This window comes from Manis javanica, chromosome 16 (assembly GCF_040802235.1).
Source record: "Manis javanica isolate MJ-LG chromosome 16, MJ_LKY, whole genome shotgun sequence".
Lineage (NCBI taxonomy): Eukaryota > Metazoa > Chordata > Mammalia > Pholidota > Manidae > Manis > Manis javanica.
In genome coordinates, this window is record NC_133171.1 from 54,021,669 (window position 1) to 54,036,037 (window position 14,369).

At 37.5% G+C, this 14,369-nt stretch overlaps 1 protein-coding gene across 4 annotated transcripts in view; it reads left to right on the forward strand.

Annotated features, from left to right (window-relative positions):
* Positions 1 to 1,280: 1,280 nt before the first annotated feature.
* The window catches only part of STK38 (serine/threonine kinase 38), a 39,872-nt gene continuing 26,783 nt past the window's right edge, over positions 1,281 to 14,369 (forward strand). For 3 of the 4 annotated variants that reach the window (XM_073224492.1, XM_073224496.1, XM_073224495.1), the window contains exons 1-2: positions 1,281 to 1,457; positions 5,445 to 5,577. In XM_073224492.1, coding sequence (XP_073080593.1) covers positions 5,447 to 5,577 — 131 coding nt within the window. In that variant the 5' untranslated portion in view covers positions 1,281 to 1,457; positions 5,445 to 5,446. Of the gene's footprint in view, positions 1,458 to 5,441; positions 5,578 to 14,369 lie in introns of all 4 variants that reach the window. The other variant, XM_073224493.1, reaches the window with a different exon arrangement.

Sequence of the window (14,369 nt, forward strand, 5' to 3'; positions counted from 1 at the left end):
TAAATGTGGTTGTAAACCGAAAAGCACTATGCAAACATCTTGCCCAGTTATTAAGTCTTAATGGTTCTGTGGGACTTTGACAAAAGGCATTAGGGAAGAATTGGGCCTCTGGGCAGGGAGAATGAATGGTGAAGTGGTTTTTGTATGAGGGTAGACAAAAAGAATCTGGGCTGTGAAGACTAGAAAAAAAATGAAAGCAGTCAAAGAAGGCCTGTTTTTAAGACCATTAATGAAACAAAGCCTGGGACCCAAAGTTTGAAGCACAAATCAGAGCCTATGGTTTTACAAATAGTTACACAAAAGAATGAAGCCCCGTAATATCACAGCACCTAATGAATGACTTGCACGCATACTTCATTTGCTCCTTAGACGGCCCCTCGGAAAAGCAGGCAGAGACCAGTCTTATTCACCTTTGAGGAGCCTGACACGCACTGTGCTCCATTTTCAAGGAATGAGTGAGTGTCCAAATACTTGGGAGCCCCCTACCCGAAAGGGGGATACAGACTAAGTATTTGGGGAGCCTTGAAAATCAGGTTCTTCTGTGCACACTGGGACACACTCCCGGCAGTAGTCCAATGTCCAAATCCATGAGAGCTCATCGGATCCCAAGGTTAGGCATGTTAATCAAGGAAATCATAGGTGGGGTCGAGGGTTCCAGCAGACCTATCACTAGAATGGTTGAAAATGAAGGGAAAGTGAGGGATGAGGACTGTACAGGAAAAATTTCACAGCGCTAGTTACGTGGGAGCATGTGTACACACACACGCACACACACGCGAATGAGTGCATGACAAACTGGTTATATCTGAGTAAGGTCTGCAAACTGTGTAATTGTATTGGTCTAGTTAATTGTGCCAGTGTCAGTTTCCTGGTTTTGATAGTGTAGTTATGTAATATGTTGGGGGAAACTCGCTATGTGATGAGTATATGGGGCCACATTGTACTAATTTTGCAAATCTTGTGAGTCTATAATTAGTTCAAAATAAAAAGTAAAAAAAAAAAAACCAACAAAACAACAAAAAAGAAGGGGACCTCTCCGAGTAGCCTCCACGCTTCACACTTTCGTCCTCAACCGGGCCTCGCCAGCTCAGACAGGGCGGGGAGGGGTGTGCGAGGGGCGGGGGCGGGGCCGCGCACGCGCAGCCCTGAAATCCCCTGACGCGGCGCCGGGAGGTCACGCTTGCGCAGTCTCAGTCCCTGGCTGCTGTGCCAGCTTCGCCCCGCGGCGGGCACCAGGCTACCTTGGCCCTTCTGCGCTGCCGTCTTTTCCGGCAGTTGGGGTGCTTCCTGTTGTCCTCTCCCGCAACTGCCCTCGGCCCCTGCAGAGCCCCTTAGCGGCTCCTCCCTTCTGGTCCTCTGGCTGCTGCCGCTCGGGCTTCGCCCGTCTGTACGTCGAGACCGCTGGCGGGGCCGGCGTCTGCGGCTGTCCGCCGCCCCCAGCCTTCCCCGAGGCTCTGGTGAGTGTGTTGCTGCGGCTGTTTTCAGTCCTTTTCAGGTTTTTTCCTTCATCTCCTCCTCCCACGACTCTGTGCGGCTCTCTCGTTCCGCCTGGCTGCCTCGTTCCCGCACTACCTCTTGGCTTCTCGGCCGCCCTTTTCAGCCTCCAGACCGGCCCCCTCCGCCCGGCTTCCGCAGCGTCCCAGTTGGTCCTGTTCATATTTTCCCATTCCAGGCTCCCCGCCGCGTCCGTTCTCTTCCTTCGCGTGCTGTTGGCGCTGCGAGCCGGGCTCTCTTCTCCTTTCCATGCTGCCAGCTTTGCTCGCTGCCACCGCACCTTCCCCTCCGTATCTCGGCCTTTACAGTTTCCACCTTCTTTTCTTTCTTTCCTTGGGTCTAAGAACCTGAGAGCTGTTATGTGAGGAAAGATGTCGAAAGCCCACCTTGGGGCGTGGTACCTTTGACTCTGCCTCCTTCCTCATTGTTTGTCTTAGTGTCTTGGGCTTCCGATACTCTTAAATCACAAGGACATTTAGTGAAGGCTATTAGAGTAGAAAAGGAAAGTCGATAAAGACTTAGAGGAAAGTCTGTGTCGGAAGGTGTGCTGAATGGCCAGTAGGGTTTTCCCGGTTGCAACTTTGAACCGACTAAAAGACACGCAGAGAAACTAGTTCTTTTTGAAATGCACAGACCTTGTGCTTCCAGTTCCCTTTAGCGCACCTTGGCTCTGAATTAGAATTAGCCAGGTGATAGATGGGGTTTCCCTAAACATAAAACTACTACCACCTCAAATAAGTAAAATAAAATAACTGCCACAATAACAGGCGCCACTCTCCACTCCAAACACTACATATCGGCTTCCTCCTTAAGTGTGGGAAATCTATCCTCCAACTTTATAGAAAACCATTCTGCTTCTAACCCTATATTCCCATCACACATCCATATTCTCACCTCCTAGTAGTGGACTAAAAAACCAGTGTTTTCCTAGTAGATCTTTTATATATAAAAGTAGATCTTTTATGTATACTTCCCAAATGCATAGCATTGTGCATGATGCATGAGTTGGGGGAAGGATATTAAAAGTCGTATAAGATAGGGTGGGTGCTTGCTTTCCTGTGGGAGAGATTAGGAGATCCAGTTAAGCAGGAAAAATTAGTATGTGACTCTTAATGAATAGTCTTAACCCCAGTGTTTATTTGTCCAAATGAAAGACATTGGATATTAGAGGAATTAAACAGTGGGTGAGAAAAGGGGTATTGATAGAGATAACAGTCACTGTAAAGTCAGTCAATGAGGCATAACTAGATTGAATAATAGGTTTTCAGCTGATCCCCCTTTATGCTTGCAGTATCTAATTCTGACTTATGAGGATCACATTATTTTGCTAAGTTTTTTAAACTTTTAAGAATTTCTCACTTAACGTATTTATTCTCTAAATGCAGAGTTGGAGAATAAAACAAAGAGGGCAGGGGCTTCTAATGGCCTCAGGCTAGGATGGGAAGGCTTGCATTACCAAAATCAGGAGGGAAAGCCCTGTCTTACAAAAGGTGTTTAGTTGACCCGGTAAACGGATAAATTGCTCTAGGGCCACAGTAATTGTATCTCCTGATGAAAGGTTTTAGAATTAGGCTAACTCTTTTGGGAGGCAGAAGAGGAGGATGAGGTTTTGAAGAAAGGTCTAGGGAAAGAGTGGTGTGCAGTCTTTGCCATTACATTAGAGACTGTGAAGGTCGAAAACCATTCTGCTACAAAATTTGTTGGCCAACTACAGGAACATCTTTTGGTTGCACTTAATTTCCTGTTATCTTTTAAAAGTTTAGAAAGTCATGCCAGCGACTTAAATAAGCCAAAACTTATTCCCCCCCGTTTTACATACTTATCAACGTAAATATAATTGTTCTTTAGCTTTGTTGACAATTGAAAAATCATAAATTACTCATTGTACATTTATTAAGGGCTTATTATGTGGAAGGCACTGTTTGTTTTAGGCTTAAACACTAGTTGTATTTTTATGTTGAAATAATTTCAGTTGTTAAAATGTAACTACACACACACATGCACAGACACACACACAGACACACACAGGTTCTCCAGAAATGTTCAGATAAGGGAGGAGGACAGACTTGTTTTTAAATCTGGTTTTAAAATTTCTTCACCAAACTTAAGAGTGCATGTGGTTTCCATTGTGGGTGGAGTGGGGTGGGTACAGACTAACAAATAAGGAACCACACCCAAACTTCATAAACCAGAGGTTTTTTTTAACAATTCTGATAGCCTGAAAACATTTGAGTTTGCCTTGGTATTAGCAGAAATTTCCCCATGAAAAATAACATTTTATAGTAAGGTAGAGCTGAGTTCAATGTCTTGAATTTATGATTCTGATCATTTTGGCACGTCATGAATCAAAATGTTTGAAGAAAGGATTTGATTTTGAATTTCTTTGCTCTGAAAGGATTATTTTTATGTGCTTTTTCCCTGAGTTCTTTTAATAAAAGTGCTTAATATTAAGCCTTTTTTCTTAGTATTAGCAAGTGTTTGCACATTCCTTAAAAAGCTATAGGTTAATCTACAAAACAAAAAACTGCAAAGCATTAAGTGAAAACCTTAGGAAGACTTTTCATGAAATACACTATGTTTGAAAATGGCTCATGGCCTCTCCTGATTTTTACTCAGCTTTATGTTGGGGTGAAAAGAGGTAGGTTATGTGGGAGGAAGGCATGATAAGGAGAAAATATTGAGCATTATTGCCAGTGCTGGAGCAAGTCAGGGTTGGTGAACAATCTGGCCAAGTTTGATAGTGTAGGTTGGCACAAACATCTGGGTGAAAATGAGATGTAAATTTAGTAAATAATGTTCTGTAAGCTGTTTGAACTTTGTTGGTATGGGTTTTCTTATATGTAAAACTAGGAAGTTAGGGTCCCTTGTTTTTAAGGGACTAAAATTATGATTTAGGTTTTTTCTTTTTAATACTGTTTCCATCATAGATCTTTGTTTTAACTTGTAAATTCAAATAGACAACATTTATCAAATACTGTAAGGCATGTCAGAACACATATGTATCTATAAATGAGTATTTTATTCATAGACTTTTTAAATTGTAAAAATTGTAGGTTTTTAAGTTATTGGTAACTTAATGGTAGTAGTACATGCTCATTTAAGAAAATTTAGAAAGTAACATTTTGGTATATATGGAATTCTAAAAATTCTGTGCATATACGGTAAACATAAACAAAATTGAGCTCATGATGCACATTCTGTTTTGTAATCTCTTTTCACTTAAGATTGGAGACATTTCCTCTGACACTAAGTGTTTCTGCATATTTTAATTGTCTGTATATAATTTAATTACAGAATTTTTTTCATAGTTTAATCAGTCCTGTTGTTAGATATTCAAGTTATTTCTAGTTTCTTTTGTCATTTGCAAGGCTGCATTGAACCTCCTTGTGTATGAATCATGGGAAGTCCTAAATGGTGTATTCATAAATGGCAAAGAATTGTACTGTGTCTATATTGTATAATTCTAATTATGCATATAATACTGTGATCTTTTTCTCTTCCTTTTTCAAGATACATCACTATGTTTTAAAGATACACTCATGTTGCTTATAGGTGCAGGTAGATTTGCTTCTACCTGCTGCATGGTATTTCTTTGTATGCAATCATAGCATTTTCTTTTTTTTTCTTTCCTGAGTTTGCTCCAACTTCCCACAACGCAAATGATGGCATAATAAATATCCTCTGTAATGCACATCTTTGTGCATATCCCCTTTAGAGTTTTTGCAACAATTTTTCTAAGCTTTTTACTTATGGATGGTAATTCTAGGTTATAGAACATTAATATATATCTGTATTCCCCAAGTATCCTGTTTGTCTATCTTTTGTTATATATTGTTTGTCCTCCAGAACACTTGTACCGATTTACATTCCTACCAGTAGGGTAGGAGAGCACATAATTGGAGGATTCTAACTTCAAGACTAGTACCTCTTCCTTTGTTTGTTTCTAGCAGCCATGGCAATGACGGGCTCAACACCTTGCTCCTCCATGAGTAATCACACAAAGGAAAGGGTGACAATGACCAAAGTGACACTGGAGAATTTTTATAGCAACCTTATTGCTCAACATGAAGAACGAGAAATGAGGTAAAGAATTTTGTTTGAGAAAATTGGGTTATGGTGTTGGCATTCATGGCTAGAATCGTAAGACACATAATATAAGTGAAAGGAGACAAGAATAGCAGCACCTATGTTATAGCCTATTCCTTTACAATGGAATGACTGTCATTGATTTCTAAAGCCCTTGCTATTAATCCACTTATTTCTAGTACTAGTTAATAACACAAAACTCCATGGTAGTTGTGGGTAAAATTGTAACATTTCCAGAGTATCTCACCTGGTTTTAGTGCATTTGCATATCCTCAGGGGTGGAGAGAAGTTAATCTCCATGTCAATGGGTAATTACCTGGGCAACCGAGGGCGTGTCTGAACCTGAGAGTTTAAGGGGGGGGGCTGGCTTGCTTGCTGGCTGGCTTCTTCCAGAGCAGGGGAGGGAGAGACCGCACTGTACTGCAGTTTGTAAGCAATAAATGGGTTTTAAACTTTATTTCTCCCTTTGACTGATGCGTTTTTTAGAGGTGTTTTGCCCTGGGATTTCCTCTCCCCAGACTTACAGTAGTATAAAAAATTGTGCCAAATTCTTAGAGTTCATTGTTAAAGCAGTGTGATATAATGGAAAGAGCACCCCTTATGGAGTTAGACCTGGGTTTAGAATCGTGCCATTATCATTTAGTAGCTGTATGAGGCTGGAACAAGTTCCTTAGTCTGTGTATCAGTTCCGCCATGTGGAAAATGGGGATAAATACTACTTGCCTTACAGGTTTGCTCTGGAGATTAGGTAAACATACATGAGTACCCACCATAGGGCTTCACACATAGTAATCACTTAGTTTATGGTAGTGGTAGCAGTTATAGTATGAACTATCCATGTAGTAACTCATAGTTAAAAATTTTTTCCTGACATTTTATGATGAAGATATTCAGTAGTACAGAAAAGTTGAAAAAATTGTACAGGAATACCTGTATATTTGCTATCTAGATTCTGTAATTATCATTTACTGTTTTGTCACATATCCGTCTTATCTATTCCTATCCATTCATTAACTCATCTTAATTTTTTGCTTCAAAAGTATATTGCAGGCTCCTGATTATTTCTGCTTGTATAACAAACTAGAGTTCAGTATTTATTTTTTAAGGGAATGTAAAATTTGCATGCAATAACATGTACAATCTTAAGGGTACCCAGTCAATCAGTTTCGACAAATGCTCACACCTGTGCAAACTTAAACCCCTGTCAAGGCATAAAACATTACCATTTTCCCAGAAATGTTTTCATTCCCAGAGATGCTCCTTCAGCCCCAGGCAATCACTGTTGTGATTTTGTTTCTACCGTAGGTTAATCTTCCCTATTCTATACAAATGGAACATGTAAATAGATTCATATAGTAAGTACTCATTTGACTAAGGCATTTTCAGTCAGCCTGATGTTTTCAGATTTCATCCATGTTACTTTGTATCAATAGTTTGTTCTTTTGTATTGCTGAGTACCATTTTGTTCTCTGACTACCTCTGTTTATACATTCTATTGATAAACATCTGGGGTTTTTTTTGGCTATTTTGAATAAGTTTCTATAGATGTGTATACAGATCTTTCCTGTGAATGTTTCTTTTCAGTTCTTTGATATATATTTTGGAGTGGAATTGCTGGGGCATAAACACAGATGGGTATATATTTAGTTTTATAAGAAACTGTTAGACCTTTTTCTATAATATTGCCAACAGTGTATGAGAGCTCCAATTGCCTTACATTTTTGCTAACATTTGTGTTGTCTGTCTTCTCACTTTAGCTCTTAGATGCTTACTGGTATCTCACCGTTGTTTTAATTTGCAGTTTCCTGATGATTAATGATGAACATTTTTCAATGTGCTTTTGGCCGTTTGTGTATATTCCTTTGTGAAGTGTTGGAATTTTTTGGCCATTGAGTTGTATTAGTTCTCTATATATATCCTAAATATTGGTCTTTTGCCATGTATGTTTTGCACATAGTTTCTCCCATTCTGTGGCTTTCCTGTTCATTTCTTAACAATGTCCTTAGATGAGTAGAAGTTTCAAATTTTGATTAAGTTTAACTTTGCATTTTTTCTTGTATAGTTAATTGCATTCTGTGACCTCTAAGAAATCTATGCCTGCCTCAAAGTCATAAAGATATTCTCCTATGTTTTCTTGTGAAGTTTTATATATTTAGTTGTTACATTTAGTTCTGTGATTCATCTTGAATTAATAAGTGTGTGTGTTAAGAGGTAGGGGTTGAGATTTAGTTTTTTTCTTTCGAATATCCGCTTATTTTAGTACCATCTGTTGGAAAGATTTTCTTTTCTTGGTTAGATGGTTTGGTGACTTTAGTTGAAAATCAAATACTGTATAAGTGTGTCTCTATTTCTGGGCTCTCTGGTCATTAATCTATTTGTCTTTCCCTATGGTGGTATCTCACTGTCTCAATTACTATAGATGTGTGGTAAGTTCTGAAGTCATATAGTGTAAGTTCTCAACTTTGTTCTTTTTTTTCCTCAAGATTGCTTTGGATATTTTAGGTTCTTTGAATTTCCATATAAATATTAGACTGAGCTTTGTCAATTCTACAGAAGAGCCTGATTACAGAAGGAATTATGATTGTAATTATATTGAATCTGTAGGTCAAGTTGGGAAAGAATTGACATTTTAACAATATTGAATCTCCTGGTGCATGGATATGGTATATTCTTCTATTTTGTTAGGTTTTTAATTTTTCTTAGCAGTGTTTTGTAGTTTTTAGTGTGCAGGTCTTACATGTCTTCTGTTCATCTATTCCTAGTATTTTGGGGTTTTTTTGATGCTAGTGTTAAGTAGATATTTAAATTTTCATTTTTCAGTTTGCTGCTTGCATATAGAAATAAAACTGAACTTTGTATATTGACCTTAAATCTGTGACTTGCTGATTTTCATATATTATAGTAGCTTTTTAAAGATTCCTTAAGGTTTTCTATGTAAACAATCGTGTCATATTCAAATAGAGAATTTTACCTCTTCCTTTCCAATCTATATACTTTTTCTTTCTTTAGGTGCAGTGTTGAATTTAAGTGGTAGGAATAGGTTTGTGTTTTTCCTGATTTACTGGGGAAAGCACTCAACTATTTCATTGTTGTGATGTTAACGGTAGGCTTTCTAAGGTGTTCTTTTTAGGTTGGGGAAGTATCCTTACGTTCTTATTTGGTTGAGAGTTTTTATTGTGAGTGGGAGTTGAATTTTGTCAAATGCTTTTTCTGCATTTTGAAATGATCACATTGTTTTTCTCCCATATTCTTTTAATATGGGGAATTACATGCATTGAATTTTGAATATTAAATTAACCTTGCATTCCTGGAGTAGAATCCTCTTGGTCTTATTGTATTACTATTTTTACATGTTGCTGGATTTGACATGCTCATTTTTTTTTAAGACATTACATTTTTATTTTTCTGAGTCAATGTCCATTCATATTATACTCACATATTTACCTTTTCTGTTGCTCTTCATTACTTTCTTCAATTTCATGTTTCCCTCTGGGTTCATTTTCTTCATATCTGAAGAACTCTCTTTAGTATTTTTTTTTTAGTGCCGATTTGCTGATAATCTCCCTCATTTGTTTGCCTAGAAAACATCTTTATTTTGCTTTGATTTTTGAAGTGCAGGTATGGAATTCCACACTGCAAGTATGGAATTATACATTGGCTGTTATTTTCTATTAATATTTTAAAGATATCAGTTTGCTGTGTTCTGACTCCCATCATTTTTATTGAAAAGTCAGCTGTAAATCTTTTTTTTGCCCCTTTTTTCTTGGGGCTGCTTTTAAGATTCCTCTTCTTTTGTCTTTGGTTTCACCAGTCTTACTGTGATCTATATTGGTGTGGTTTTCTTTGTGTTTGTTCTGCCTGGAATGCACAGAACTTGAATCTTGGGGTTTTTATCTTTCATCAGTTTTAGGAATTTCCTGGCTGTTACCTTCTCAATTGCTGCTTCTACCTCATTCCCTGCCCCTTTTCCTTTTAGGATTCTAATTACGCATATATTATATCGTTTAACTCAGTCCTGTGTATTCTAAATGCTCTTTCCTAGGTTTTTCTTTCCCTATGTTTTGGTTTCTTTCTTTCTGTGTGTTGTTTCTTTAAGTTATAGATATTACTGTTCACTGATCCTATATTCTGTTGTATCTACTCTGCCTCTTTTTTAAAAAAAATTTTTTATTAAGGTATGATTGATACACATTCTTATGAAGGTTTCACATGAAAAAACAATGTGGTTACTACATTTACCCATATTATCAAGTCCCCACCCATACCCCGATGCAATCACTGTCCATCAGTGCAGCAAGTTGCCAGAGATCCACTCTGTCCCTTTTCTGTGATACACTGTTCTCCCCGTGATCCCCCACACCATGTGTACTAAACATAATACCCCTCAGTCCCCTTCTCCTTCCCTCCCCACCCGCCCTCCCATACCCCTCACCTTTGGTAACCACTAGTTCATTCTTGGAGTCTCTGAGTCTGCTGCCATTTTGTTCCTTCAATTTTGCCTCATTGTTATACTCCATAAATGAGGGAAATCTTTTGGCATTTGTCTTTCTCCGCCTGGCTTATTTCACTGAGCATAATGTCCTCCAGCTCCATCCATGTTGTTGCAAATGGCAGGATTTGTTTCTTTCTTATGGCTGAATAGTATTCCATTGTATATATGTACCAAATCTTCTTTATCCATTCATCTACAGATGGACACTTAGGTTGCTTCCATATCTTGGCTATTGTAAACAGTGTTGCGATGAACATAGGGGTTCATATGTCTTTTTGATTCTGAGAAGTTGTATTCTTTGGGTAAATTCCAAGGAGTGGGATTCCCAAGTCAAATGATATTTCCATTTTTTTAGTTTTTTGAGGAATCCCCATATTGCTTTCCACAATGGTTGAACTAGCTAACATTCCCACCAGCAGTGTAGGAGGGTTCCCCTTTCTCCGCATCCTTGCCAACATTTGTTGTTGTTAGTCTTTTAGATGCTGGCTCTCCTTACTGGTGTGAGGTGATACCTCATTGTGGTTTTAATTTGCATTTCCCTGATGATTAGTGATGTGAAGCATCTTTTCATGTGTCTATTGGCCATCTGAATTTCTTCTTTGGAGAACCGTCTCTTCATATCCTCTGCCTATTTGTTAATCAGGTTATTTGGGTGCTGAGGTGTGTAAGTTCTTTATATATTTTGGATGTTAACTCCTTGTTGGATATGTCATTTACAAATATATTCTCCCATACTGTAGGATGCCTTTTTGTTTTGTTGATGATGTCCTTTGCCGTACAAAAACTTTTTAGTTTGATGTAGTCCCATGAGTTCATTTTTGCTTTTGTTTCCCTTTCTCGAGGAAATGGGTTCAGGAAGAAGTTGCTCATGCTTATATTCAGGAGATGTTCACCTTTGTTGTCTTCAAAGAGTTTTATGGTTTCATGACTTACATTCAAGTCTTTAATCCATTTCGAGTTTACTTTTGTGTATGGGGTTAAACAATAATCCAGTTTCATTCTCTTGCATGTACCTATCCAGTTTTGCCAACATTCAGCTGTTGAAGAGGCTGTCATATCCCCATTGTATGTCCATGGCTCCTTTATCACATATTAATTGACCATATATGCCTGGGTTTATATCTGGGCTCTCTAGTCTGTTCCATTGGTCTATGGGTCTGTTCTTGTGCCAGTACCAAATTGTCTTGATTACTGGGGCTTTGTAGTAGAGCTTGAAGTTGAGGAGCGTAATTCCCCTTGCTTTATTCTTCCTTCTCAGGATTGCTTTGACTATTTGAGGTCTTTTGTGTTTCCATGTGAATTTTAGGACAATTTTCTCTTATTTGTTGAAGAATGCTTTTGGTATTTTGATAGGAATTGCATTGAATCTATAGATTGCTTTAGGCAGGATAGCCATTTTGACAATATTAATTCTTCCTATCCATGAGCACGGGATGTGTTTTCATTTACTGGTATCTTTTTTAATTTCTCTCATGAGTGTCTTGTAGTTTTCAGAGTATAGGTCTTTCACTTCCTTGGTTAGGTTTATTCCTAGGTATTTTATTCTTTCTGATGCAGTTGTGAATGGAATTGTTTTCCTGATTTCTCTCTCTGCTAGTTCATTGTTAGTTTATAGGAATGCCACAGATTTCTGTGTATTAATTTTGTATCCTGCAACTTTGCTGCATTCAGATATTAGATCTAGTAGTTTTGGAGTGGATTCTTTAGGGTTTTTTAATGTACAATATCATCTCATCTGCAAATAGGGACAGTTTAAGTTCTTCCTTGCCAATCTGGATGCCTTTTATTTCTTTGTGTTGTCTGATTGCCATGGCTAGGACGTCCAGTATTATGTTGAATGGAAGTGGGGAGAGTGGGCGTCCTTGTCTTGTTCCTGATCTTAAAGGAAAAGCTTTCAGCTTCTTGCTGTTAAGTATAATGTTGGCTGTGGGTTTGGCTGTGGGTTGGCCTTTATTATGTTGAGGTACTTGCCCTCTATATGCGTTTTGTTGAGAGTTTTTATCATGAATGGATGTTGAATTTTGTCAGATGCTTTTTCAGCATCTATGAAGATGATTGTGTAGTTTTTGTCCTTCTTTTTGTTTATGTGGTAGATGATGTTGATGGATTTTCAAATGCTGTACCATTCTTGCATCCCTGGCACAAATCCAACTTGATCATGATGGATGATCTTTTTGATGTATATTCGAATTCGGTTTGCTAATATTTTGTTGAGTATTTTTGCATTTATGTTCATCAGTGATATTGGTCTGTAATTTTCTTTTTTTGTGGTGTCTTTGCCTGGTTTTGGTATTAGAGTGATGCTGGCCTCATAGAATGAGTTTGGAAGTATTCCCCGCTCTTCTATTTTTTGGAAAACTTTAAGGATAATGGGTATTAGGTCTTCACTAAATGTTTGATAAAATTCAGCATTGAAGCCATCTGGTCCAGGAATTTTGTCCTTAAGTAGGTTTTTGATTACCAGTTCAATTTCATTGCTGGTAATTGGTCTGTTCAGATTTTCTGTTTCTTCCTTGGTCAGCCTTGGAAGGTTGTATTTTTCTAGTAAGTTTTCCATTTCTTCTAGTTTATCTAGTTTGTTGGCATACAGTTTTTCATAGTATTCTCTAATAATTCTTTGTATTTCTGTGGTGTCTGTTGTGATTTTTCCTTTCTCGTTTCTGATTCTGTTGATGTGTGTAGACTCTCTTTCTTTCTTGATAAGTTTGGCTAGGGGTTTATCTATTTTGTTTATTTTCTTGAAGAACCAGCTCTTGGCTTTCATTGATTCTTTCTATTGTTTTATTCTTCTCAATTTTATTTATTTCTGCTCTAAAATTTATTATGTCCCGCCTTTTACTGACTTTGGGTCTCATTTGTTGTTCTTTTTCTAGTTTCATTAATTGTGAGTTTAAATTGCTTATATGGGATTGTTCTTCTTTCTTGAGGTAGGCCTGTATTGCAATATACTTTCCTCTTAGCACAGTCTTGGCTGTGTCCCACAGATTTTGCAGTGTTGAATTATTATTGTCATTTGTCTCCATATATTGCTTGATCTCTGTTTTTATTTGGTCATTGATCCATTGGTTATTTTGGAGCATGTTGTGAAGCCTCCATGTGTTTGTGGGATTTTTCATTTTCTTTGCATAATTTATTTCTAGTTTCATATTGATATGCTAATATTTTGCTAAGGATTTTTGCAGTCACTTTCTTCATAAGGGTATAAGTCATAATTTACATAGGATATATGATTTGACCTTAAATAAACAGGTCTGTATGAATAATAACAAGATTTATTATATATAGCTGCTAGAACAGATAAGTGCCTGCACAGTGCTTTTTGTTTGGTTCATGGGGAATTTAGAGGCACACCTGGCACAGTATATCTCTAGGCATGTGAAACCTGTTGGAGATAGTTATTTTCAAGGACACCACTCTTGAAATCAGAGCTCTGATGTTATAGTTACAAACCAAATTCTTAAGAGTTCTGATTAAGTTACTTGTGTTATTTGATAATAACCAGATAGTTTTTAATCCTACTGGTTCTGCCCTTTGGTTCATCATTGAGATATATCACATTCTCCAGGAACAATATGATCTATGGTTTTATTTATAATAGTATTGTTACCTTGTGATATACACTAAAAATGCACCCAAAATGGATTGAAATTAGGGCTTTTTTTGTCTTGGATTCTTATCATCTTAATCCATAGATTTGTAATATCATTTCTAACAGTATACTCATTTTAACTAAATACTATTACTGTAATAAATATCCATTGATGATAGATGTGTGGTAAATTTTAAAGTCATATAGTGTAAGTTCTCAACTTTGTTTTTTTTCCTCAAGATTGCTTTGGATATTTTATGTTCTTTGAATTTCCATATAAATATTAGAATGAGCTTTGTCAGTTTTCATTTCTTCCCATTTTCTCTGATTCTTCTTTATTTGTTTAGTGGCATTATCCTCCCACATGAGAAGTTTCAAGACTTATTCCCTTGACTCTGTTGCCAGTTGATCATCTTTGGCATAGCTCTGTTCACCTCATTCTAGGTTTCCAGTCCTGGTTATAGATTTAATTTTTAATTGTGGTATAGTTGATATACACTCTTATATTGATTTCAAGTATACCTAGTTTGAGATCTTTAATGCATATCAGAATAATTTTGATAGTCTTTGTCTGTTGCTTTCCCTGCCAGTCCATCAGCTCATTATTGCTGGCTGCCATTCTAAAATAGAAATCTTGTCTTCCTTGCTCCTTTGTGCACAAGGCTCTGTTAGCTCTTCACTGTCCAGAGATTAAGAGTCAACCTTCTT